The sequence below is a fragment of the Anarhichas minor genome, unplaced genomic scaffold (assembly GCF_050575085.1).
Source record: "Anarhichas minor isolate MPS153535 unplaced genomic scaffold, ASM5057508v1 ptg000024l, whole genome shotgun sequence".
In the NCBI taxonomy this organism is placed as follows: domain Eukaryota; kingdom Metazoa; phylum Chordata; class Actinopteri; order Perciformes; family Anarhichadidae; genus Anarhichas; species Anarhichas minor.
Window position 1 is genome coordinate 11,933,020 of NW_027466470.1, and position 20,989 is coordinate 11,954,008.

Sequence of the window (20,989 nt, forward strand, 5' to 3'; positions counted from 1 at the left end):
TTTATTTATTTCCTTTGGTGATTATTTAATGTGCATTTAGTGATCTGTCAAACAAATGTGGCAGTTTTTTGTATATTTTAAGCAGGTTTGGATGACAGTCTTTACACTGTTGTTACTAAACCTGACAAGGTCTCAGAGTTTGGTTTAATTATCACCTTGATTATCACTTTCATTCATCAACACACTTTATTAAAATGTTTGAATGGAACGGGTTTAATATCCAGAATCTCACTTTATTTTATTTTATTATATTTTTTAAATTTATAATAATAATATTACTGTGGTTAAATGTCATAAAGTCATGATGTTACACACTCCGGTACAGTAGGTAGCGGCATGCCTTAACCGTTGGTTTGTAGTCCGCCAACAAACTGAAAAGAAGAAGAAGAAGAAGAACACTTATTCCTGAAGACTTTGATCTCGCGTGACTTGTGCTGATGTAACGCGAGATTTCAGGGACGTCACTTTTAGCGCGCAGTTTGTTGGCGGAAAAGTCTAAAAAGCTCAATAAACTCTTATATTTAGCCGCAGCCCGAGTTATATTTACATATATTAGTTTTCGTCGATGTCACATTATCTCAGGACTGTATGCTGTGCTCATGAAATTGTCGTTTGAAGAAACTGTTGCACTTTACAGCAGCAACTAACGCGGTGAGTTTCTCTTTGTTTTGGGTCTTTTTGTTCTGACGTTAGCTGGACAGACAGCAGCGAACAGCTAGTTTTGTTGTTATGTGGATGACAAACGACAACATTTCTTATATATCTGTCAATAACCAGTCACTTTATCAAGTGAATACGACTCTCAATACAGTATCCAACTTAACGCCACTTCCCTAAGTTAATGACATTTACAGTTAACATGTTTCAGTTAAGTTGCCACTCTCATAACTCTCTGTATCAATGTCTGTGTCGGTCTTAGATGGAGCTGTTTCCTGTCTGCACTGAAGGCGTCAGCACAGACGGATGTGTCATTAAATCAGACAGAGGTCAGAGGAAAAGCAAAGTCTCAAGTAAGTTGGACCTAAAGAAAGTAATCATCTTAATGACTTCACATAGTAACATGCCTGTAAAGGTTTGTCATTATTTCACCTTTTGTTGCTCAACAACCTGAAACACACAAAGTGAGAAAGTATGGTACTGGATTCAAAAAGTGTGTTGTTTAACTATGACTTATATATATATATTTATGTTCCTGTTTTGTTCCAGGGGATGTGGAAATAGACATTGAGATCCTCTCCAAAGCGGTCCCTCAGCTGGCCAAGGTTTTCCGCATAACAGACAAAATTGGAGAAGGTACTTGCTCTGCCTGACTTTGTACACACCCTTTTGGAGTTTGCAAGTACATGCTTCAGATACATTTTTTGTTTAAGATGAATACACTAGGGACTCGACTTGAAGTGTTCATGACGTGTATCTGTGAACAAGGTACGTTCAGCTCGGTGTATCTGGGTGAGGCTCAGATGCTGGATGGGAGGAGAGAGATGTTCGCCCTGAAGCACCTCATCCCAACCAGCCATCCCACACGCATCGCTGCTGAGCTTCAGTGTCTCACTGTTGCTGGGTGAGTCCAACACTGCTGTGTGTTTATGAAGCGATTCAAAACCCCCAGACTGTCAGACTCCCTTTTTAAAGAGCTGAACAGCTAATTCAAACTCTTTAATTACGTTTATATATACTTTGCTTCATGCATTGTTTACGCTGTTGTTATTGACTTCTTACAGTGTTGACTCATCGTATATGTGAGAGTTGTGTTCTCACAAATTCTAAAGTAACGAATCAAAGAACTGTTGCACCATAACTGTTTAATCTATTTTGTTAAAGGTTATTTTTATGCTGTAGTAAATTAGTGTGGGCTCCTTGTTGTGTGATTCAGCTGAACCTACGCACCTCAATACATTGATGGCTGGTTTGGCAAGACATTCGTTTGATTATATGAATGTGCATTTATGTTTGATCAGTGTTTTTAATATGATTGTCGGAAGTGACCGACCAAGATTGACATCGTCACAGAGGAGTCACACATTCAACGCATTTAAAGTTTCTCACTGCGTCCTTTTTTCTTTTCTTCTCTCACTTTTCAGAGGCAGAGAGAACGTGATAGGCGTGACGTATTGCTTCAGGAAGGACGACCACGTAGTGATCGTCATGCCCTATATGGAGCATCAAGCTATTGTTGTAAGTACAATTAGTTTCTTTCAAGCATATGGCTCCCGCTAAAACAGATTTCTGCAGCGATACAATCTGTAATGCAATCCCCCAAAACGTAAATCATTTAGTAGCTTTCTTCATGTGGTTATTGTTCGCTGACATGTAATTTAAATCTTCTGATCCAATCAAAATGCATTCATCAGGACATTATTGGCTCATTAAGCTTTGAAGAAGTCCGTCTGTACATCTTTCACCTGTTGACGGCCCTGAGACACATCCACCAGTTTGGCATCATTCACAGAGACATCAAACCAAACAATTTCCTCTACAACAGGAACAGCACAACGTGAGTAGTCCCATTCCTCCTTTTCTTTTATCACCTCGCTGTGTAGTTTGGGTGCGGATGTGGTGTCTGGGGCCAGAATAAAGTGTAAAGTATTTCTTAATTTATTTAAATGTGTGTGTAGGTACGCGCTGGTGGACTTCGGCCTGGCTCAGGGTACAGCGGACACCCACATTGAGCTGCTGAAGGTAGTGAGGCAGAGGGCATCGCAAAAAGGTGGAGGGTCCACGGGGAAACCAGACACTACACAGCGGAGCAAAGCACCACCAAGACTCCTTCCCAGAACCACCACCACAGCCTCACCCTCACTGCCTCTGCCTGCACAGCAGTCCACGAACTTACCAGCTTCCTGCTCTTCTTCCTCCACCGCCACCTCCCCCTCAGCCTCTCAGAAAGCACTGGTTAAAAAAGCTCGCTCTGTCACCCCCACCGTCACCGCCTCTCGCACAAAGCACACCAAGGTGTCTGATCACATTTCACCCTTATTGGTGTTTCTGGGGCTTTTCTTTAGCTGAATTGTAAATTAGTGTAATTCCAGTGTATTTGGGTATAACTCCTGTTTGGGTATTTTAAACTATGTGTTTATCTTCTCACTCAAATACTCTGTTGGCTTTAGCTAAATTTTGCCTTCCATGTTTTTTGTTTTCTCTAGGATTTGACAGGACTCCGCAAAGTGCCCCGTCCTGTGTTTGGAGAGAGGAACCTGAACAGCTGCACTCGCGCTCCATCCACCACCAAGCAAGCTGCCGTAAAGACAGAGGTAGGCACGGCCCATTTTTGGAAGAATAAAAGGTTTCTCAAAACCATTGAAATGACGAATAAACATTTGCTTGAAAGAGAGACCCTTTTGAATGTTATTATGTGTTTATATCTCAGTTAGGTCATTGTCATGAAGTACTTTTTTTGATTCAGTTGGTAAAACCCAGCAAAACAGAGGAGCCAGCCAGTCGAAAGTGCTCTTCCGTCAGCCGGTTCCCGCTGCCTGCGAGGACCCAGAGCAGCGGTCAGAGGTCCCAGAGGACGGTACAGCAGGGCCTCACCTGTAACTGCTACCTGACTGACCGAGTCTGCAACATCTGCATGGCCAGGTAACAGGGGAAGAAAGAGGGAGAAACCACTCATATGTAACATATTTCTTCATCACAAATGTGAACCCAACTTATTTACTTTCTTTGTTTTTGCTGTTCTCTCACTGAACTGTGTTCAAACCTCTGCTTTGTGTTGTTTGTGTTAATAAAGGAAGCCGCAGGTGGCTCCCAGAGCTGGAACCCCGGGCTTCAGAGCTCCAGAAGTCCTCACAAAGTGTCCCAACCAAGGAACAGGTGTGTACCTCAAACCACCACTATTATGAATAATGATCACACAAATGCAATGACCGCTGTGCAAAAGCTTGCTGTTAAACTCAAACATGGACTCTCCTCTAATTGTGTGAATGCTGATTCAACATTCACAATATTATGATCCAAATCTTTATTCTTCAACTTTCAATTCGTCCGTGTGTTTTGGACTCTAACTTCAACAACTTCTCAAACACAATGAATACATTAAAACATAGATGATGATGTCTTATTTCAGACGAAGTGCCCATTTAAGATAAAGGACTTACAGTTTGGAAATGTTCTGCTTCAAAGCACAAAGAGTGCTTCACTCTCTCTCATCCTCTGTAATGTTGTTTCACCTCCGAAAGTCTTGAGCAAAAACACAAAAGTGGAGGCTGCCAGTTCTCAGTCATTGTTAACTTCATCCTCACTGTTTTTAACTGCGAGTGTCTTTTTCACAGCGATGCACCCATTAGCCAATGTTGATTCAGGTCTGACCTGTCGATTCTTTCTAAGAACTATTATTGACCGCAAGGCACCAGAATAACTTCTTTCACCACATTCCCGAAAAATAGTTTGAACCCTCCTGAAATCAGTGTAAACCATCACAAATGCTAAATGTTGTCCTTTGACTTTGTTCAAACAAACAATTGAAACGATGCAGGGAATGCATGTTGTAGTTGTTACTAATGTTGCACCTCTTCCTGTCTTCTCCTCCTGTGCTGCAGCCATAGACGTGTGGTCGGCTGGTGTGATCCTGCTCTCGCTGCTCAGTGGCCGCTACCCGTTCTTCAAAGCCAGCGACGACCTGATCGCCCTGACTCAGATCATGAGCATACGAGGCTCCAGAGAGACCATCCAGGCTGCCAAGGCCTTTGGTGTGTATTCGCATTTTAAACTGACCCCTCTGCTGCTGTATTATGATGAATCCAGCAACACAGTGTATCACCAGACAGTCGGCGTAACAATGAACTGAACTCAACCTCCCTGTGATGCACAGAAGGCTCTGTAGATAATGAACCCGTTTTTTTGGGGCTGATCTCCATTCAGGTAAAGCAGTGGCGTGCAGCCGGGTGCTGCCTCGGCAGGACCTCAGAACGCTGTGTGAGACGCTGAGAGGACGGAGGCCGTCACCGGATGATGAAGTCACACCGCTTCCCGAAGCCAACGAAGACTCCACTGTCACCCGTCACCACCGGGTCCAAGAGGATACGCCCACACACCGTCCCACCGAAGGAACATTAAAGCAGCACAAAGGTGGAGCAGGTGAAAGTGCTGAGAGGGAACACTCGGGGAACACGGAAACCACTCGCCTTAAGCAGAGCTCGGAGACAGACTGCAAGGTGAAGGAGGACGAGCAGGACTGGGACAGAGTCCCCGATGAGGCCTACAATCTGCTGGACCGGCTGCTGGACCTGAATCCTGCCACCAGGATCACAGCTGCTCAGGCCCTGCAGCACCCGCTGTTCAAAGACCTGTGAAACGGGACCAGGAGTCTCACATCAACAGAACAGAACTGCCAGCGTCCTAGTCTCTGGTTCACGTACTAAGTCTGAGTACTAAGTCTGCCCACTAAAGAGAAATAATGCTGCAAAGTGGAGAGAAAGTGTGTGTGTGTGTGTGTGTGAGTGTGTGAGAGAATAGAGTTCTGAGAGATTTTGGTCTTGCGAGAAAGAGTTCACCATTTTCTCTCTCGTCCACCCATTAAATGCTTTATAGATTTTAATATAAATATTCATTCAAGACGGGTTTGACTTGCTGGTTCACACGTCAGCAGTTCATGGCAGCTATGGTGCAGAGTACTTTGAGGATGGACGTGTTATTACTGTGGGCTAGTGTGATGCCGCGGGTCAAGTTTGGCCTTTTTATGTTCTGGACAGGGTCTTGTTAAGAGGGGAAAGTACGTATGTTGTTCACTATTGTCAACGCTGCCTTAACACCATATCACCGCTGTATGAAGCGACTATTTCTGAAGTTTGAACGGGCTTTTGATTTAAAAGTGCATTTTAATAGTATGAATGCTACTGTACGAGTGTCTGTTTTAGCAGTTATAATTTATAACATGGTAAATGTAAAGTCTGCCGCTCTCTCGTTTGGATGTTTTAATAAAGGGGAGGAAAAAACAGCACATGGCTGCTATTATCAGTATGTAACATCTTACATTTATGGAGCATTAAGTTCTGACTTATTACTTTTTTTTTCTTGCTAATAGCTTTGTAATTATTAGGTAGGTGTGAATTTCATAAATTGCTTCATAGACTGATTTTAAGTCCAACTATTCTGCAGGCACCTCGGAGGCAATATCCATAATTAACTTGACCACAAATTCATTGTTTTTACCACAGAAGATATCACTTAATAGAACAGCACCTTATTTAACTCGTGTGTACAAGAGTTTGAAAGTTTATTACAGAAGCAATACAAACTTTGCAGCCATTATTTGGATGTTTTATAGATACTGAAACATTTTAAACGAACCAGCAAACTAAACAACTTGAAAAGTAAAAAACACACCAGCACTGTATGATTTAACTGTTTAAAATAATATATTCAGGACTCAATGTTTTCCTGTTTTTTTTTTTTGTTTTGTTTTTTACAAAATACATCAACAGAACAGTTGAAGGCTTTTTTGTTTGCTCTGCCCTGAGAAGAAGAAGAAGAAGAAGAAGAAGAAGAAGACCTCCGGTAGTAACTGTTGTGGGCTCGGTCTACAGATTCTCCTTCACCTCGGTGAGTTCCTCTATTCGCACCAACACACTCTCGATCATGTCGAAGGTGTGCAGGGCTGAGTGCAGAGCCTGAATGGACACATTCAAAATCAATCAGGTCAGCGCTGCACGAACACACAATCGAGACCGTTATGTGAACCAGAACGGTCACTGACCTGAATCTGGGACTCTGACGTCATGTTCGGCAGCTTCTCGTTGCCAACAGACACAGACAGCACAGACTCCTCTGCTGAAAACACACATTCATGTATTATTCTTAAACTTTCATGGACTCTTCACAGGCTTTGGTAGTAAAGCTTTTATTCCCAGAGTATGCGAGTCCTTTGATGAAGGTGGAACTGAAATAGACACAAGTGTCGGTCTGACCTTTGACTTTGCCCCTCTTGGTCTGCATGGTGTCGTGGAGCTCCCTCTCGTAGTGAGCTCTCGACATGTTCACTCCGACACGTAGCGGCTTCAGGAACGTGTCTTCTATTTTGTACAGTTCTGTCCAGATCCCCGTCTGCAAGATCAAAACAGCAGCAGAGACCCCTGATGAGTGCAGTTAAATGACCGCTATGGGAATCAGAAACACGTGGGTGGATGTTTAGTTGTCCTTCTGACCCCTTAAAATAACGGCAGGTAAATGAATTAAACCATCTTTTACTGTGGCTGATTTTAGTCTTTTACTGGATCACTCACCTGGTTCTCCGTCACTTTGTCTCTGATGACGAGGTAACGCAGCAGGTTCAGAGACTCCATGACTCTGTTTTAAACAACACAAAACAGTACTTTGACTAAACAGTCCTGACTCAAGGTTCACTTGCTCACATTTGCTGAATAAGATCTTGTAATACAGTTGAAGGCTCCAGAAAAAGATAGTACGTGCACCTTGAGTTGGGCTCATTAAGTCAAACACAGAAAAAGTTATTTATAATAATTTATGTGATGAAAAACTAGTTTCATCCTGTAAAGTTTAATAGTTAACTACTATTAGTTTCATCACGTTTTCATAATAAGGCACAGCAATGCTTCATAACACGACCATTTTGTTAATATTTGAGCTTATTTATCTAATTAAGCCTACACTAGTTCACACTTTGGTGATTAATTAAAGGTACAGTGTGAAGCATTTAGGGGGATCGATTGGCAGAAATGGAATAAAATATTAAGTACGTTTTCTTTAGTTAGTTTAAAATCACCTGAAAATAAGAATCCTGTTTCCATTACCCTAAAATGAACCGTTTACATCTACATGAAGCGGCTCCTCTTCATGGAGCAGGCCACCATGTTCCTACAGCATCCAGAAAGGACAAACTAAACACTGGCTACACAAAAGGGCCAGTTGTGTTTTTCTACACACTGCACCTTTAAGCAATGCACATTAACTCCAGTTCATGCTGTCAAGAGAAGGAAGTTCACTTTGGTGTGTTAGGTGTCAGTACACTGACAGACTGGTAACATGCACCCTGCCGCTTGTCCTAATGCATGCTGGGATAGGTGCCAGTGAGCTAGATAAGGGGAACAGAAAATCGATGGATGGGGTGTTACGTGTGTACTGACCGGTCCAGGTACTGCAGGAGGTCAGTCTCTGGGCCGTCTGGCAGACTGAGAACTTTACGCAGCAAAGACAGCAGTTGAGATCCCTCAAACCAGGCGTTACTGTTACCTGGCTGAGGACAGACAGGCAGACCTTTACTGTACAAGACACTCATTAAGCTCTTAATTAATGAATCAAAACTGATAAAAAAAACGAACAGAGCAAACGGCCCCCAAGAAGTTTAAAAAGGCATCTCACCTGCAGGGCACTATCTATCTGGATCTTGATGTTTTTGATGACGTAGCCTTCAACTCCTGAGTGATGACTGGTGTTCAGCATGTACCTGAAACAAGACGGCCGGTAAAAGTCAATACGCTGGAGGGTGGAAGAGAAAGAGACATTTTCTGGAGGAAAGGTGGAACTCACTGGAAAAAATTGTACTTTGCTTCAGTGTCAAACTTATCGATGCTCAGCTGCAACACCTTTAGACCTCTGGTTCTCTGTTGACGAAGACGCAAATATGTTAATGTATCTACTTTCAGAAAGCTGTCATTTAGAGATTATTAGATGCTAATAAAATGTGACTTCATTTCAACACAAAAGTAGAAGCTAATGGTACTTTTTGCACCTTCTACTAAGTGCAAAAACTACCTACTAATGTGAGCACTTACCAAATCGTGCCGCGGACACATCGTCATGACCTTCACCAAGTTCTGAAAAACAAAACGGTGAAATCAATAACTTGGCATCAGAAGAGCGCCACACTGTGAGAATCCCAACAGAGTAAGAGCTGAGCTACGTATGGTTCACTGTGCTCACCTGAGGGACTGTGAGGAAGGTTTTGATCTCCAGCAGATCAGCAGACAGACTGCCGTCCTCCAAGCGCACCAGACTCTTCTCATACAGCTCCTGTGTTACGGTAAACACACACACACACACACACACACTGTACATCAGAAGCTCTAAAATAAACAGGTAAAAGTCTTGTAGGTTACAAGAAATTATTATTTGTGCTTTTTACACTTATATCCCCTGAGGAATATTTGGAAACCACACTACGAATCTACAGCATGTTGCAACTCTTTATTTAAATGTTTCAGGTTGACTCACCAGTCCTTTCTGAATCCTGGACTCCTCCGTTCTGTCAATAAAATATACTTTAAAGTAAGTTGTGAGGGGTTCAGCTCAAATACACAACACGTGCAAACCGGTAGATCCAAGTCTGCATTTATTCAGTAGGGCAGTTGTGTATATGTGTGAGTAGATGGTGTGTGAGCAGTGGCTACATAAACAAACTTAATTTGATTTTTCATGAAGTAAGAAAAAAATGCTTTCGTCCCCAATTCATGTCAGTGAGGTTTTTTTTTAAAATAAATTATACAAAGTTTCAATTGCCAATATGTCATGTAAACTTTAAATGTAAAAAAAAGTTTGTTTTTAGAAGTTTCATCCAACATCAGTGACATACGCTCCATCTACAGATATCAGCGGCTGCTCTGTTTGACTGATGAACTGCCAAACTAACATGTGTGCCATTATAGGTGTTATATTAAAGTCAACTGACATCAACACTGCAGACAGAACAGATAAAACATTGTTGTGTATTCACCTGGACAAGAGGAGGCAAATGTGCTCCATATTACACCGAAGACTGAACACAGAACTGTAAACACAGAGAGCGTCAACGATGACTTTCCATTCTGAATAATATTGAAACAAGTGTTCAAACAGTATGAATCATCATCAGTATTGTCCGATGTTAATATCTAGCAACGTTTGAATTTTGTCTATCTTACCTGAAAACACTGGGGAATGTATCTGCGGCCAGGTGATGGACAAACACCAGGTGAGCCAGGCTTGCCAGAGACTCTTTAGGATATCGCACCTCCTCCTCTAGAAAGCCCGGAACCTGTTTTCTCTTCAACAGAGGCTGGAACACAAGACTGGGGACGGACTCTCCGATAGCACTGAGGGTGTTCTGTACAAAACACACACACACACTCACTTATTAATATCATATCTGACAGGGTCACAACATCTAAAGTTACAGGGAAGCACCAGCTCTTCCCAGAATATTATGAAGAATGGATTTTACCGTACCAAAATCTCTGTGGCAAAATTCCTGAGGGGAGACACGGCCAGAGTGTCCGGATCCTTGAGTTGTAACTCCAGCAGAGGGTGACTCAGAGTCTTCATAGAGCTGCAGAACATAAACACACAGAGAGTCAACCGTGGCATCAGTGCTTGGGGTTATATATGCAAGTCTCAGTTGTGAATATCCAATTTCTCACTCACAACTTCAGCAGTTCTGTCCGCAGCTCGTCCTCTTCATGCCTGCCCTGCTCACCCGCCATCTTCTTCGTGTTCTCACTTTGTGCCTCGCGGTTCAGGAGGTGACGCTTGGCCTCGTGGACAAAAGGCTTGACAAAGTCTGTCAGATCGGTGCAGCAGCGACAAAGCGAGAAGACGTCATCCTCCTCTTGCTCCTTGGTGTGAGGTAGAGGAAGTTTGGCCACCTGGTCCAGCACAGACGACAGGGTCATGCCCAAAGACGACGCCTTACGGCTGCCCAGGCACAGCAACACTGAGAGGAAGGCACAGGTGAAACGGAAAAATGGCTCCACTTGAGTCGACACGTGATGGAACTATATTGGACTACATATTCAGAGATATGTTCTTTACCTTTCTGTAGAGGGTTCAACAGCAGGTGGAGGCTCTCTGCTATGGTGTCAGGGTCGTCCTGCTCCAGCTGCTCCAACAAGCCAATCAGCAGCTCTTTGGGTCTGCAGGTCTGGAGAACCACAACTCACCCTTAAAAGAACCATTTCATCCCAACAAACAAGACTCTAAGTGTCTACAAACTGCTAGGTCAGTGGATCATAACTCATGTTATATCTATATATTAACTGTTGAGCAGAAGAAGAAACCTGTAGCAGGTGCTTGAAAATGGCAAGGCATGGAGAAAGCTTCTCATTTTGTTTCTTCAGCAGAACCTGGATCAGGGGAGGCAGCAGATTCCAGCCCATACATCTCACAATGTCCTGCAGAAAGAGGGATGGAGGCGTGTTTATGCGGCGCAATGTGCAAAACACTTCCCAGTCTACGTGGTGAAGCAATGGTCAGCTGTGAGTACCTGATTCTTTTCATCCAGGACAATACTGAGGACCTGTACACTGTTTCCCTCCTCAATGCAGGTCCGCCCAGATATGGAGAATACGTCATGGTCCTCGGTGGTGTAGCTGTCATCAGAGAGGGCTTGCTGTGTGAAGAGGGACAAAGGGGGATTTAAAAGGGAGAGAAAACATTTTTACTGCAGCAAGTTGATTGAGTAGTCGTTCTTAAGAGACTCACACATCTCTGGACCACATCACTGAGCTGCTCCAGAGACATCTCTGCTGTTTGTCAGGTTGGGGTTTATCTTCACACTGAAGTCCTCCAAAATAAACAGGACACATGTCAAAATAATGCACATCAGATTACTTGATAATCAGATGGTTTATTCATTACTCATGTGTTCGTGCATCTTGGTTGTGTTAAAGTTAAGGTCAGATAAGCTCTGTGTGGACAGTCTGCTATAAACGGAGTACAATGAATACTGATTATATTTCTGAATTAGCTTAGCCGTTAGTAGATAAAAACCAACTCGTTATTGTGATATGCTAGCTATTCAAACACAGTCACAGACAGTATATACTGTTGTTGAATACAGGTGATCAACAGGTCAATAATAAGGTAAATAAATACCCACCTCAGGTGTACTACATGTCCCAAAACAACCCGGCGAAAAATACCACGCTAACTCAGAGCGCTGCTAACGGCTGGATTGTCCCTTTGGACTTGCCGTTGAGGGATATACGTCATAGGTTAAAGTTGAAACTGCTGCAAACAGAAACAACATGGAGAACGAGGAGAGAAGAAGGAGCGGAGGCTCCGGTAAAACCTCTAATAGAGGTCAGTTTATAATAAATACATGTTCTCTCTTATCGATATCAGGCTTTCTGGAAATGTTTACAGCCGAACTGACTTCCGTAAATAGTTAAAACGCGTTTCAGTGGTATTCACGGGTATATTGTGAAGTTGGTTTACTGGTTTCCACAGTACAGGGACGTACTGAATCTTATATGAGAAGCAGTTAACAGTCCTATTTGTATATTTAATTATGTTGTTTGTGTGACAGGTGGGAAACGCGTCCAATCAAAGACCGCTGAAGAAGAAGAAGCAAGAAGGTGTGAAATCATTTCATCATACCAAAGATTGTAGTTTGGTTCTAGAATATTCTGCTTACTCGACTTGAATAGAAATGATGATAATGCATGTTTAACAATAACAACACCAACACTTCCTTTAATGTGCGTGTGTGTGCGCGTGCGTGCGTGTGTATGTATCTTCGTGTCAGGAGGGAGGTCGTGAGGGAGACGTTAGGGGAGAAGTTTGATCTGGAGAGAAGAGCCATGAAGGTAGTGGAGCGTCTCCTGGAGGACCAGGTGGCTGAAGACTTCCTGGTTGACTGTGTATGTATCACCTGAGGTCACGTTTGTAGAACAACAGAAGCCTCAGCTCATATATGATGAGTGAGACATCTGCTAAACGTGGCACAAAATCTCTCTAGAGTAAGGCCTACCTTGTCCCGTGTTATTTATTGTATCACGTCTTTTTTCAGATCAGATGTTAACAATTAAGCACCCAGTGCCAGGCTTGCATTTGTTTTGACATGGGGGAAGCAGTACTTTATCACATTGGCTTTGTTTTAATTGACTAAGTTTTCGAATAACATGGAAACGGATAAGCTAAGAATCTTATTGTCTCCTTTCTTCACAGGCATGGTTCATCACTCCTGCTAATTACAAAGATACTATCGAGGAGAGATCCATTGCTAAACTGTGTGGTTATCCCTTATGTTCGAATAAACTGGGCAAGGTAAGCGCCTTTTACATCAGTGCTATTCAAGTAACACATGTCATTGTGTCTAATGCTTCTAATCTGACTCAGTGCTGCGGTTCATTTTACAGATCACAACTCAAAAATATAACATTTCTACTAAGACCAACAAGGTGTACGACATCACAGAGCGCAAGGTAAGTAGTGCACCGTGTGGACTTAAAACAATAAATAGTACATGCGTTTATATTAGATTAAACAGTCGCATGTTTGCATCTCTCTCTTGTGATAAGTGTTTTTGTAGTAACTTCTGCTACAAAGCCTCCAAAGAGTTTGAGCTCCAAATCTCGACTACACCTCTTTGGCTCAGGCTGCATGAGAGGTATGTGTGCTGTACTATGAACTGATCATTAAATATTATAATCTTCTGCATATTAAAACTGCATGTTTACCTTCTGTCTCACTGACAGTCCTCCAGAAATTATATTGATGAAGAAAGGAGATGGGTATGTATTCGCCTAAGTGTTTGTATGTGAATATTTTAAATACGAACATATCAGAGCTGATTCAACTAACTAATGGATACATCTTACAATGTTTGATGTTCTAAATGTAACCCAGTGTAATCCATGTGTGTGTCCAGCGGGAGTTCTGGTGAGGTTGTGATGCTGTTGGAGAGGGGTCTCCAAGAGGAGGACGTGGAGAACCCTCAACCCGTCGACCCTCACAGCTCTCAGCTGGGTTCTGCTGCAGACGGCCACGGCCACAGTGAAAGCAGCGACATTGAACAGGAGCAGGACTTTGTCTCCAGCGTGGTTTCCTCGCGGCAGGGACCCAGGGTGCACTGGGGCAACCTGCCTAAACGTACAGATGAAGACAAGGAAACTGATCACGGGAAGACGGAGAGGCGAAAGAAACAGAGGAGGGATGAGAAGGAGATTGAGGGTCGTCGAAGTCGGGGAACAGACAGGGAGGGAAAAAAGAGAGAAGATGAGGATCGACAGGAGTCATTTTCTTGTAAAACAGAAGTTGGAACTGATGCTGAGAAACCTAATGGAGAGCAGGTGCCAGAGGAGAGAGGCCTGCCTGACGAACTCGGTGTGGAAGAGGCTACAGCTAAGATGAATTTGTACAATTTATCTGAGACGGTCACTCACACTGCTCCCCCGCCTGTTGACTTAACAGCCAAACAAACAGAACACACAAATCTACTCACTTCTCCACCGGGTGACGACCCAAACAGCTTAACCGAAAGCAAAACTCTCCCTTCTTCAACTCTGATCAACACGAATCAAGACGGCCACGACGCGGCATTGACCAGCCAGCCGGGCCTCAACATCACCCAGGTGGGTATGAGCAGGAGGGGGGCAGCAGGGCTACAAGAACTCCTCAAGAACCACACTGCTGCAGCCGAACCCGACTCCATCCGGCTGAATCGCCTCGAGTGCCTGAGAAGAACGTTGAAGGACTGGAGCACAGACGAGACCCTGAAGTTCCTGTACGGGGCTGAGCATTTGCTGTGCTCGCCTTTTGCGGATGTTAAAGAAGAAGAAGAAGAAGAGGTGAGGGAGGAAGAGGAGGAGCTGGATGAAGACGACCTCAAGGATGAGGTGACCGATGAGGATGCAGAGGGGGTTGGTGCCGGGGAGCAGAAGAGACCGTCTGCAGCAGCTCCAGACTACCGTGTGCTGCAGCAAGAGACCCAGCAGCTGGAGCTACGAGTCACGGAGTTTTATAAGGGGACCTGGATTCTACCTGAGGAGGAGGAGCCGCATGGAAGCAAGGTGAGTGAAGGGAAAAGAGGATGGGTGTCGATGAAGGGCCTCGTTGTAAGAATCAGTAAAACAGTAGTGCGTGTGCGTGTGCGTGTGTGCGTGCGTGCGTGCGTGCGTGCGTGCGTGCGTGCGTGCGTGCATGCGTGCGCACTGAGGGCAAATACATCTTGTTTGTTCCCTCACCAGGTGACAGTCCAGGACCAGAACACAAAGGACCCGGCTCTGCCGCTTGTTGACTCTCTTTCGCAGCACCTCATCCAGAAACGAATCACAGTGGAGAAGCTCACCAGCTGGTGTGTTTATTATTATATACACATTAATTTGCCAAAAAGAGAGAACTCCCAGTAAACAAAGTTGAAGATGAGTTTGACTGATTCAGTGTTGATTGTATCTGATGAAAGCCTTCTGGCTCCCCTTACAAGCTCAAGTTTACTGACAGTTAAAATGTTACATTTCTGTTGTATTTGTGTCTCTTTGTCGCTCATCTTTTTGTCTCTGTGTTGTGCTGCAGTCTCAGAAACATTGTCGGTCCTCTGGGTCTCACCATCAGTGACTTCTCCACCGACCTGAACAACCTGGTCAGGACATTCAGGTCAGTGCTGCACACACAAATACACACTCCGCGCTCTGCAGGTCTGCCTGCATAAGGCCACACCGTTAAAAACACACACACACACACTTTCTTTTTGGTCAAATCATTTTAGCACACTGAGAAGCCTAAAATGTGTCACAAAATTGGCTGTAATTTTGAATGTCTTGAGAAGACAGAAGAACACTCACTGTGAGGATTGTGACCCACAATCCTCACAGTGAGTGTTCTTCTGTCTGTCATACTCTAATATATTTCATATGTAGGCTTTATTCTGTTTTTAAATGGTTATAATGATAAAGTTATTGCAACCTTTTGCCTACTTAAACTCATTGAGATATGTTTATTTCTCTAGAGTGAGTAAACTCTCTGCTACCAGCAACAAAAACATCGATCTCTCATCTTCCTGAGATCTGTAATGTAAACTAATTAGAGAAACTAGAACTTGTAGTTAACACATTGATTTCATTGAAGGGGACAGTTCACCCCAAAATCAAAAATACATATTTTTCTTCTTCACTGTAACTGTCTCTTTAAAATCCACAACGTTCTCGTTAGATTTGATGAAGAACTCTGCTTCCCCCTACTGGAAGACATGGAACATGACAACAAGAGTTTCATCAGCTGTCTATGGACTTCTTTTCACAGCAGACATCTTGACATGTTACAGCAGAACAAGCTCAGCTGAAGTTATTAACATGAATTATGTCTATATTGTGTTTAGGGGCTTTTGTTCCAGTACCTTCATATTGTGCATGCGGTGGATATTTAAATGTAACATAGTCAATAGTTAGTGTGATTAATAGCATTTAGGATTTTCATTGTTATGATGAAGTCAAAATGTCTGCTGTGAAAGAGGCTTATTGTTGCACCACATTTACTACACACATTCACACATGTGTGTTTATTTAATGGTGTATTGTACATGTAGCGTTTTGAGGAACTATTTTCCAGTGTCATCGTGACATTTTTTGGCCTGTCAAGAGTTTAAAAAAACACAATCTGCTTGAGACTGTTATAGATGGATGCAGATGCAGGTAGAAAACACACTCTGTGTTAATCTGTTGTTGCATTGACTACAAACAGTATTACATGTGTTTAAGGTGAAGTACACAAGTGTTGCTGCCTTCAGGCTGTTTAGAAATGAGCTCTGGTTAAAGATCGGTGGAGCAATGCAGGAATTACATGAGATCACTAAACTTCACAAAACAATAATAGTGCTTTTTCCACAGCAGGTAAAGCACAGCTGGTAATAATTATAATGTTAACGAGGCTATTTAAATACGCCGTGACAGTGAACCAGCATGCACAATACCAGGGCGCTGAAACTGAAGCAGCTAAATTAAATTCATTTTATTATTTACACCTGTACACGTTCAAATGTCTTCAATGAAAAGTGCCTTTAAGAATAGTTGTCCCACTCAAACAGGGAGATCAGCACAGTCTGTACACGCCTTCAAGGTCCTGAGATGGATTGCTGCCTTTCGTAATTGCATTCGTTACATAATAGAAATCTAATAAGTATTTTGACTTGCCCAGTAGTAGTCAGTATAGCGGTTTATTAAGAAATCTTTAAAACTTGAACCAGAATTGAACATTTCCTGCCATAGAAGTGCTCTGGGTTCCTATTGGCTGGTGAGAATGTTGTCAACAGGAGGTCTATTAAATCACTGTGTAGTGAGCAACACCTCCAGAGTCCTGCTTCCAGGAATTCTCTTTTCTGCAGTCGGAGGCCCCGCTGACAAGAGGCTGAAGCCAAAGAATACACGCAGCGCTGTCACAGAAACATACATCAGCGCTCTATTGCAGGCAGTGTTTGTGGTGGTCGCTCCGGCCTCGTGCACGTTCGGTTTCTCTAGTTTACTTATCATCAGAATCTTGTGATTTCTGACACCTGCCTTTGGAGTAGGTTGCTCCAACAGAGTTATGTGTATGTTCTGTGTTTAGATAGATCTGCAACACATAGACAAATGCCCTTACGTGACATAATCCTTGTTGTGACTGACCTGTTGTGTTTTTTTTCTTAACACCACAGGTTCACCAACACAAACATCATCCACAGAACTCCAGAGTGGACCCTCTTAACAGTCGTGCTTCTCCATCTGTAAGTTCACAGCGTGTGTGTCTGTGTGTGAAAGTGTTACTTTAATCTGAAGAGGATGCACCGTGACAGCTGGGCAGTCTGCTGGTTAGTTGTGAGGGAGAGACGTGAGAGACAATAAAATATATGACGAGGAAATCAAGGGCCTCCCAGAAAATACACCCAGTCAGCAAACTCCAAAACCTCTGTTCTTCACTGCCTGTGTGCGTGCATCTGTTTGTGTGTGAGTGTATGAACAAAGTGTGTGTTTTTACAGAAATAAACGAACGAGCTAAGTGATATAATCAAAGCTGACATGAACAGCAGTCAAATATCTACGCAATATGTATTTTCTTTTAACTTTTAAAGAAGCAAGACAATCCACATATTGGAACTAAAGCTGACATTAGTGTCGTGCTAAAATGTACCTTTGCATTAACAGTTTGATGCTCAAATCAAAGCAACAAGTTCTGCTTCTGTTCTTCATTCAAAGGAGAAAATAAGTAAACTGTGACTTCACTTTATGGTTCAAAGCTTCATGGTGCTTTTGACAATATATGGTGTGGCATTGTTTTATCCCATGCCATATGGTGTGTGTGCACGTGTGTGTGTGTGTGTGTGTATGTGTTGCTGGCAGTTCAGGGACAGTTCCGTGCTGCTCCCGCCTAAGCACACACGGACGCCTCATGGCCTTATCTCCTCCTGATTGCCCCTCTCCAGATCCGTGATCCAGGATAGAAGGCACACACAAGCAGCCCTGTACAAGTTAAACACACACACACACACACACACACACACACACACACACACACACACACACACACACACGGTTCCTCTGTATACATCCAAGCAAAATGAGCACTTTTTAAATTGCCCCGGCTGGGAAAACTTTCACCTGACGCTGGGCTGACTCTGATTTATGACTCCCTCAGTGGCCATAAGGTCAGTCAAGACCACAATACTTGCATTGTGAGCTCTCTGGAACGTAACAAAAGAAAAGTGTTGTGCAGCTTGACGGGCAGGAGGTAACACAAAATCTATCACTCTAACTCAAGGGAGCCTCGTGACTGCAAACTCTTTCCTGAAACGCATCACATAGAAATGATTAAGTTGCAACGCTGAGACACTAGGAGTGGATCTGTGGACAAACTGGAGTTTTCTAGATGAATTATGTTGTCTTTAAAAATCTGTAAAAAAAAGTTTAGTTATATGGAATAGCACTGGTTAGAATGAACCTAAATATCCTTTACAAATGCTCAGGAATCTTTTGGGGTTGTGATAAATTGTGTGATGTTGATTTTGAAATGTTTAAAACCACTGATGAACCACTTAATAACCTGTTTAATACTTGTTTAGATAGCGTGAATGGTTTCTGGTCAAGCCACAAGATGCCTCATCATCTCTTGAGTTGACTTTTATTTTATCCATCTTTGACGAGCTAACCCTCCCAGAAACATTTAGTCACATCATGTCCCACTGCTACTCTATGATTTCATTAGTTCCAACTTAACTTCAAGCTTCTCCGTTCCTTCCATTCCTCCATCATGAATAATTTCTTGTGCTGCCTTATCTGTCTGCTGCGTGGCAGCTGCGGAGCTGGTCTGGCTGCTATTGTTCAGGCCGGCTGAATAATGGATGCCCCCCCCCTGCAACACTAGACCCTGGGGTGAACCGGAGATTAACCAGCAGTGCACCTCCACACAGGTAGACAGGACAGGTAGAGGGGGGAGGGACGGACGGGGGTTAGAGAGGTGATGGAGATCAGGTGGAAGGTTGCAAACAGTGGAGGTAAAGTCTTTACGTAGGGCTGCTGGTCTGTGCTGATTTGATAGATGATGGCACAGTTTCTGTACATGTGAAATGTCTTGTTATGGCAGGAATAATGACACTCAGATGCCAGTTTATTGGGTACACCTAGCCTAGTTTGAAATGTCTTTCATCTGAAGTCTGTCAGGTTTGTACATGAGTTTACTTATACATTACTGGAAGAGTCGGGTCATCATGGAGTGACAAGTATCCTGGTTTTGATCAGGTTTTTAGAGTATCTGTCATGAGTTGCTCATGTAAACTTCAGATCCTGGTTTCTAGAAACCTGGATATGACAGCTGGAGTGCGCCACTACCAGGATACTGTAAACACCTTGCACTGCTCTCTGTGCAGAGAGAAATAATTGGCCCAGATTTTCAGGAATCAAGACACAACTGCACACAGACGATCAGAAAGCTGGATACTGTTCACCTGATCACGTGTGCAGGGCGATAGCCAGGTTTCTCATGTTCCATGTAAACAACGTCATATCCTGAAGAAGATTCAAAACCAGGATGCTCATGTGCATGTAAACACACTGATGTTAGCAGTGAGCAGAGATTCTTTGCTGAGTTAAAGCTAGAACCCCCTTAAATCTAGTGCATGGCCTAATTTATAAAACATGTGAACTGTGTTTTACTCACAAGTGGGGCTGTCCTGGACCAAAGAAATCCGTAGTTGATTAACACTCATGTGATTTTGTCGATCTGTAAAACTGAAACTTTAAAACAAAAGGCTGCGGTCAGCGTGTGATTGTGTGTGTTTTGTGTTTCAGGTTGTCGGAGGTGTCTCCGGCGCTACGAGGAGCTTTGGAGACGCCAACATCAGCGGAGTATTTGAACACACTGATGGAGGAGCTCGGTCTGCAGGAGCAGGACCTTCCGAACGTAGTCCAGCTGTTTAGAACCCCGGCATACTGACACATACACACACACACACATGGACATATGAATAATAAATACACGCTCAAGATCACTGACTGAATGAAATAAATATGTGGGTATCCGACATTTTCTATAATGTTTGTTTTTCCACAAATAAAGTTGGTTGTAATAACTTTTGAAACGAAAGCTCTGGTCTTATTATCGTATGTGTTTACTCCTAATCTAGGAGAGAGGAGTGGAGTCTGCAGCAGTAGGGGAGTGTAACAAAGTACTTTACTCGAGTACTGTACTTAAGTACAAATATGAGTCTCATACCTTTTTCTACTTCACAACAATCCAGAGGGAAACATTGCACTCTTTACTTCACTACAATCATTTGACAGTTTCAATTTGTTGCGTTTCCTTTTAATTGTTTTTATTCACTCGTTATAATGTTGAGGTTTGGACAACAATAAAATCCTGCTTTTATATGAGTGCATGAGTAATAATCTAATGACATAATATATAACGGGACATTTTTTACATTGAGTACCTTTTTTCTTGATTAATACTTTTACTTGAGTAAAGAATCGGACTACTTCTTCCTCCGCCGCTGGTCTGCAGGCTGTTTTACTGTCGCTATTGTGTAGCAGCATTACTGTAGGCTACACAGTATATGTACACAATCTGTGGTGAGATGTGTGCAAATCAGATCCTTGAAGTTTTAGAGCAGTGGATGTTTACCCTCTAAATAAATCACACCCAGCTTTTCCCAGTGAAAACGCCATGTGGACACGCTGTTATTGCTGTTCTGGAGGAGCTGCTGTAATAAAAGTGATGCTATTTCTGCAGACGTCCTTGACATGGCGGTTTATGGCACCATAAGGTAATTTGTTATATGGGTATGTTAACAATGCGTGTGTCTGAAAATATTTGGTTT

General features: G+C 43.0%; 3 protein-coding genes across 8 annotated transcripts; 2 read left to right on the forward strand and 1 right to left on the reverse strand.

The window, feature by feature from the left end:
- Nucleotides 1–423: 423 nt before the first annotated feature.
- Nucleotides 424–6,404, forward strand: cdc7 (cell division cycle 7 homolog (S. cerevisiae)). Its single transcript, XM_076097468.1, has 12 exons — nucleotides 424–651; nucleotides 920–1,010; nucleotides 1,207–1,293; nucleotides 1,426–1,561; nucleotides 2,082–2,175; nucleotides 2,352–2,494; nucleotides 2,616–2,952; nucleotides 3,144–3,251; nucleotides 3,404–3,579; nucleotides 3,731–3,813; nucleotides 4,539–4,688; nucleotides 4,861–6,404. The coding sequence occupies exons 2-12, from the start codon at nucleotides 920–922 to the stop codon at nucleotides 5,289–5,291; spliced, it is 1,836 nt and encodes a 611-aa protein (XP_075953583.1). The 5' UTR covers nucleotides 424–651; the 3' UTR covers nucleotides 5,292–6,404.
- On the reverse strand, nucleotides 6,191–11,928 carry glmna (glomulin, FKBP associated protein a). 3 transcript variants are annotated; one of them, XM_076097471.1, is made up of 19 exons: nucleotides 11,807–11,928; nucleotides 11,410–11,491; nucleotides 11,192–11,317; nucleotides 10,986–11,099; nucleotides 10,741–10,849; nucleotides 10,354–10,642; nucleotides 10,159–10,258; nucleotides 9,855–10,036; nucleotides 9,668–9,721; nucleotides 9,169–9,199; nucleotides 8,878–8,967; nucleotides 8,730–8,771; nucleotides 8,485–8,558; nucleotides 8,317–8,401; nucleotides 8,082–8,191; nucleotides 7,221–7,284; nucleotides 6,906–7,041; nucleotides 6,695–6,765; nucleotides 6,191–6,608 (listed from the first exon to the last, which is right to left on the reverse strand). In XM_076097471.1, the coding sequence occupies exons 2-19, from the start codon at nucleotides 11,446–11,448 to the stop codon at nucleotides 6,519–6,521; spliced, it is 1,806 nt and encodes a 601-aa protein (XP_075953586.1). In that variant the 5' UTR covers nucleotides 11,449–11,491; nucleotides 11,807–11,928; the 3' UTR covers nucleotides 6,191–6,518. The 3 variants fall into 3 exon arrangements, with proteins under 3 accessions (XP_075953586.1, XP_075953584.1, XP_075953585.1); XM_076097469.1 differs by having other exon boundaries at nucleotides 6,695–6,768; XM_076097470.1 differs by having other exon boundaries at nucleotides 6,695–6,768; nucleotides 11,410–11,483; nucleotides 11,807–11,909.
- On the forward strand, nucleotides 11,928–20,256 carry rpap2 (RNA polymerase II associated protein 2). 4 transcript variants are annotated; one of them, XM_076097467.1, is made up of 13 exons: nucleotides 11,928–12,000; nucleotides 12,070–12,086; nucleotides 12,236–12,284; nucleotides 12,455–12,569; nucleotides 12,877–12,975; nucleotides 13,068–13,133; nucleotides 13,230–13,318; nucleotides 13,407–13,442; nucleotides 13,580–14,720; nucleotides 14,898–15,004; nucleotides 15,223–15,303; nucleotides 17,336–17,404; nucleotides 19,962–20,256. In XM_076097467.1, exons 4-13 carry the CDS (start codon nucleotides 12,510–12,512, stop codon nucleotides 20,104–20,106), a joined length of 1,893 nt encoding a protein of 630 aa, XP_075953582.1. In that variant the 5' UTR covers nucleotides 11,928–12,000; nucleotides 12,070–12,086; nucleotides 12,236–12,284; nucleotides 12,455–12,509; the 3' UTR covers nucleotides 20,107–20,256. The 4 variants fall into 4 exon arrangements, with proteins under 4 accessions (XP_075953582.1, XP_075953579.1, XP_075953578.1 ...); XM_076097464.1 differs by lacking the exon at nucleotides 12,070–12,086 and having other exon boundaries at nucleotides 11,941–11,991; XM_076097463.1 differs by lacking the exon at nucleotides 12,070–12,086 and having other exon boundaries at nucleotides 11,951–12,009.
- Nucleotides 20,257–20,989: the final 733 nt, after the last annotated feature.

Coding starts and splice junctions, on each gene's coding strand:
- rpap2 (XM_076097463.1), top strand. CDS start 11,955: ATGGAGAACGAGGAGAGAAGAAGGAGCGGAGGCTCCGGTAAAACCTCT. Junction 13,443..13,579: donor TTGATGAAGAAAGGAGATGG/GTATGTATTCGC, acceptor GTGTGTGTCCAG/CGGGAGTTCTGGTGAGGTTG. Junction 15,304..17,335: donor AACCTGGTCAGGACATTCAG/GTCAGTGCTGCA, acceptor TTAACACCACAG/GTTCACCAACACAAACATCA.
- glmna (XM_076097469.1), bottom strand. CDS start 11,448: ATGTCTCTGGAGCAGCTCAGTGATGTGGTCCAGAGATGT. Junction 9,722..9,854: donor ACATTCCCCAGTGTTTTCAG/GTAAGATAGACA, acceptor CTGTGTTTACAG/TTCTGTGTTCAGTCTTCGGT. Junction 8,192..8,316: donor AGATAGATAGTGCCCTGCAG/GTGAGATGCCTT, acceptor GTCTGTCCTCAG/CCAGGTAACAGTAACGCCTG.
- cdc7 (XM_076097468.1), top strand. CDS start 920: ATGGAGCTGTTTCCTGTCTGCACTGAAGGCGTCAGCACAGACGGATGT. Junction 1,294..1,425: donor AACAGACAAAATTGGAGAAG/GTACTTGCTCTG, acceptor TCTGTGAACAAG/GTACGTTCAGCTCGGTGTAT. Junction 3,252..3,403: donor AAGCTGCCGTAAAGACAGAG/GTAGGCACGGCC, acceptor TTTTTGATTCAG/TTGGTAAAACCCAGCAAAAC.